Here is a 5000-nt window from a genome sequence, read left to right on the forward strand (position 1 = left end):
GAGGGTAATTTTAATGGATCAATATTTGAAGGAAGAGTTTTATGGTCAAATTTTTTGAAGCGTACGCCAGGTTTTTTTCTTCAAAATTTTGTTTATAGATAGATTGAAGTTGACGTCACTCGGGTCTTTGTTATTGCTTTTTGCCATCCGCGTTTATGTGTAATTCTCACTAAAATGTATTAACCAGACTATAAACGTTTAAGGTCATCATTGTTTTGTGTGTTGGTCCGTTATACTTCCGGGTGGCAATGTTGTGAGCTTCTTACCAAGCGCACACTATCTATAATGATTTTCCGGATCGACCAAAATCAGGTCAAACCGAAACCGTAAAATATATGCCCTACTCTCTTTCAAGAGAATCTGTCCTGAATAGATAGTACGCGCTCGGATAAGTACGATGAGAAAATGTTATTGTACGTGGCTATGTGCTTTTGTGGCGTGACACTCGCTTTTGGATCGGAAGGTGCTGGGTTCGAGCCTCGCTCGATCTATAATTGAGTCCTTGGAAAAGGCTCTTTACTCACATTCCCTCATCCTGCATTACGCTCACGTGTAAAATGAGTACCTGACCCTGAACAGGGTTGGCTATGCCGGAAAAAAATATAACATCGCCCAAAAGGCATCATGCCTTGTTCTACATGTTACGTATTGCTGTTGGTCAGTGACCCTTTGTAAAGCACTTTGAGCACGGTTAGTAGATATTGCGCTTTATAAAAGCTCAAGTTGTTTTTTTTTTCAAGAACGCTTTCCAATGACTCAATTTTACGCTACTCATAGCGGGACTCGAACATTGGGTCTACCGCCCCGAATACTTGCGAGAAGAGAAGAGGGAGAGTACGTGGGGAAAGAAAGTATTGGATATACAATTAGAGGGAAATAGAAAAAAAGGACGCCCGAAGACTAGATGGATGGATAGGGTAAAGGACAATAAGAAAGAACTGGGCCTGGAAATCGAGATGCATGGAGATGTGGAATTCAGTATGGCACCCCTACAAAATGCGAGACAAGTTAAAAGAAGAAGAAGACCTGCTATAAGAAGGTTGGACTTTCATCTTATCCTTTACCTTGATGTAATTAATGACTAGATGGGTTACGACTATATGAAATTGCTAAAGGCTATAATAAAGAAGGTTTGACTTTCATCTTATCCTTTAAATGGATGTGATTATTGACTAGATGGGTTACGACTATATGAAATTGCTGAAGGCTATAGAGGATTACTATCAGGAACTATTCTTGTGATGTACTAGCTTAACATGAGGTCACTTGTTGGATGAAATGACCGAGGGGGTTTGTTAAGATTGATACAGAGTACTATGTATTGCCTATCAGGATTATCGCTTGGCTTGTCAATGACATGCCAAGTCACGTTTAATTACTGCTGGTGGTATAAAAGAAGGGGTAAATTAGAGAAGATGTATACAGGGGAAGAGGAACAACGGACGACCAGTCAGTTGTGTTGACTCTGCGATCTAGCCATGGCATTAAGTGACAATCCTAATTTAAGGTAATAAAAGTAACTTAACACTTGCCGAGCTTAAATAACAATAAAAACTAAGGAACTATGAAATCTAATTTAAAGACTAAAGAACTAAGATAAAGAAGATGAAGTTCATTGGGTTAAGGTTAGGATGATGGCCATAAAATAATAAAATGTAGAATGTTTGATTAATTATATAAGAAAGTACGACAAGATTTCCAGAATCTGTTTTTGTTGAGTGAATTTTAAAAAAATTCCAACACAACCAGTATGAAGCTATACGATCACAATAAAAATCTAATATATAGATTAACAATCTAATACTGCAAATATGTACACGTCGATCAAACCTGTTACGAAAAGAGAGAGTTTGGCGTGGAAGAGTCGCATATTCCATCTTATGCTTTTGAAAACATAAAAGTAAACCAAAAAAAAAAAATCAACTAAAAATAGAAATACATTTATAAAATTTCATCTCAGATTCATTTGATTAGCATGACCTAAAAAACAACATGCAACACATGACATACAAAGTCTTTCAGACGCATTCACGTCGTAACCTAGCAACAATGACGCGTGCTCACAAACTAATGACGTAAAGGGACAAATAGTTTATTTGTTTGATATTTAGCCAGACCAGTTGTGTGTGGGGTAGCCGTGTCTATAGTGGTTGACAAAGTCGTAATAACCGGGGGTGACGGGGTGAGCGTATGGAATGGCGTGATGGTAGGGCGCCACGTAATAGCCGTTGTGGTCGGGATGGACTGGGATAGCGTGGTAGACTTTGTGTGGGGCAGGGTAGGTGCCGCAGGGTACCTGCAATCATAAAGATAGGAAAAAATAAGTTAAAGAGCAAATTATATATATATATATATATATATATATATATATATATATATATATATATATATATATATTCGAGCGAGCCCCGCTTCAGGCCTTTTCGTATTTTTTCCTTTGGCAAGATTAACCCCCAATTTGCTCACTTGGACAACATGGGTGATTTCTGTTGACATCAAATATCTTATTTGATGAGTTATCTATATTCCTGAGAGTGAGAGCTAAAGTGGAGTCTCTGGAGAGTCTCATTAAAAGGAGAAGATGGCAATGGTTATGGCATATCTGTCGCAGACCTGATGAAACACCGATAAGGAAAGCTCTGGGATGGACGACCCAAGGAAAGAGGAAGTGAGATCATCCTAAGGAGACTTGGAGACGTACCATGGAGAGGGACCTAAACAGAGAGGTCTGTCTGTCCCTCGAGATGGCCCTAAGAATAGCTGCTGACAGGACCAGGTGGAGATCCCTTGCATCGCCTCAAGTGTCAGCAGGCCCTGGGAGGATTGAGTGAGTGAGTTTGTGGTTGAGCACTTGCTGCACATAACTAGAGCCGGGATTTGATCACGGGTGAGATTGAGTTTATCTGACCCCCCTCCCCTTCCCTCCCCCGGTCCACTAGGCAGTCAAATTATAATGATTGGGTGGCTGGGTCTGTTAAATTTGGCGGAAAGTATTTTGCGATAAACTACCATCCTATCTAAAGCGTGCCAAGAAATTATTTTCCGTTTAACGTAATAGAAACCGGGATAAACTCCGGCTCCATGGATGCTCTGTAGGACTACTTTTTTCAGCACAAGAAAATAGCGAAAATGTCAACAAAAAAAACTGGTTCCTATTTCATTGGAAATGTAAAACTATTCTTCCGTAACTTATTTTCTAGTCTAAATATATGTTGGTTATCAATATAAAAGATCATCCATCCTCGCTCTTTTACGTCCTGTGATCCTATGAACCTGCCTTAAAATTTTAATTTTAAAAATTGAGATTTTATATAGAGCAATATCCACTGAAGGTGCTCAAAGCGCTTTACATGGGTCATCTGACCAACAGCAACACTTAACATGTAGGACCGGACATGACGCCTGTTAGACGATATTACATTTTTTCGGACAGAGACAACGCTGTTAACGGCCGGGTACTCATTTTACACGACATGAGTACGGTGAGAAAATATGAGTAAAGAGCCTTTTCCAAGGACTCAACTATGCACCGAGCGGAGTTGGAACTCGGGACCTTCCGATCGGAAAGCGAGTGACTTACCACAAGACCACATAGCCTAGACATCCATGCTGGAATAGTTATGTAACGTATTCGCCATTAGAACTCTGAATGGCTGGTTCCATACACATCCCAAAGGATTTAGGAACCAAAAGAGTGGAGGATTTTATGTCACGACTTTTCTTCCCTGTTATGGCAATTTCTTATCTCACTGTCACTCTCCCGAAATAAAGCGCGAAAAATAATAGTGTATGGCTGACTGAGATAACCCGGAAAGATGCGCAAATGTCATAAATTGAGTTATATGCAGTGATATAGACGACATCTTTCTGACCATTTACCACTTTAAATTTTCTTGCTTATAGACGACATCTTTATGATCATTTACCACTTTAAATTTTCTTGCTATGTCTATTAGAACCCGAGTTACGAATTTTTTTTCTGAATAAAATATATTGCTATGAGAAACCCTTTATCTTCGATTTTGGTTCATATCTCAAATTGAAGCTTACTGCATCTTCCGGGGGTTTCACAGCCAGCATCAGATGTGTTCGGGTCTTCAGTTAACCGCTTACCTTATCAGCGTGTTCACATGTCAGCAGGTGCTGAGACCATCTGGTACCAGGAGCACAGGAAAACTTGAAGGGTTTTCCCCAGGAACATCTGAAGAAGTTGGTACAGTCATGTGCGTCTGGGTAGAACCCGAACAAGGTTGGGCAACTGCTATATTCACCAGCTGAGGCACAAGCCACGGCCACTAAGAGGGTAATGCCTAGAAGGAAATTTGAAATGATATTATAGTTATCAGTTCTAACTGGCAGTGGTAGTGATCGTGGTGGTGGTGGTGGTAGAATTAGTAGTAGTATAGTAGATGCAGCAGTGGTAGTGACAGTAGTAGTAGTAGTAGTAGTAGTAGTAGTAGTAGTAGTAGTAGTAGTAGTAGTAGTAGTAGTAGTAGTAGTAGTAGTAGTAGTAGTAGTAGTAGTAGTAGTAGTAGTAGTAGTAGTAGTAGTAGTAGTTGGTGTTGTTGTTATTGTTTCAATAGAAACAGCAGTGGTGGTAGTAGGTAGTAGTATTCAGACAGAGACAACACTGTTAACGACCAGGTACTCATTTTACACCTGAGTACCGTGAGGGAATGTGAGTAAAGAGCCTTCTAAGGACTCAACTATGCGACAAGCGATACTCGAAACCAGAACCTTCCGATCCGAAAGCGAGTGTCATACCACTAGACCACATAGCCGCACAATGAGATACTCAGCGGTTTATTGGAAAATATCAAGTTGTATTTATTCTCCATCGTATGAAATAGAAAACAACACGAACGTTAATATTTGTGGCGATAAAATTAATTTCCAGCTCCTAGTTCACCTCGCTGACCTGCCCAGTTGAACATTTAAAAATTATTAGTTTTAAGGAGATCAAAATAGAAGTCGCTATAGTTAATAATAATAATAATAAT

The 5000-nt window shown here is 39.6% G+C and overlaps 2 protein-coding genes across 5 annotated transcripts in view; one reads left to right on the forward strand and one right to left on the reverse strand.

Annotated features, from left to right (window-relative positions):
- The window catches only part of LOC144975396 (sulfoquinovosidase-like), a 65857-nt gene that overhangs the window by 33276 nt on the left and 27581 nt on the right, over positions 1-5000 (forward strand). The gene's annotated exons all lie outside the window — the stretch shown is intronic.
- Positions 1937-5000, reverse strand: part of LOC144975402 (uncharacterized) — an 11008-nt gene continuing 7944 nt past the window's right edge. The window contains exons 2-3 of the mRNA XM_078919430.1: positions 4114-4310; positions 1937-2296 (exon numbers count right to left, since the gene is read on the reverse strand). Of these exons, the coding sequence (XP_078775556.1) occupies positions 2108-2296; positions 4114-4310 (386 nt within the window). The 3' untranslated portion in view covers positions 1937-2107. The remainder of the gene's footprint in view (positions 2297-4113; positions 4311-5000) is intronic.

Source organism: Berghia stephanieae, chromosome 6, assembly GCF_034508935.2.
Source record: "Berghia stephanieae isolate SIO BIC M18660-M18661 chromosome 6, UCSD_Bste_1.3, whole genome shotgun sequence".
In the NCBI taxonomy this organism is placed as follows: Eukaryota; Metazoa; Mollusca; class Gastropoda; order Nudibranchia; family Aeolidiidae; genus Berghia; species Berghia stephanieae.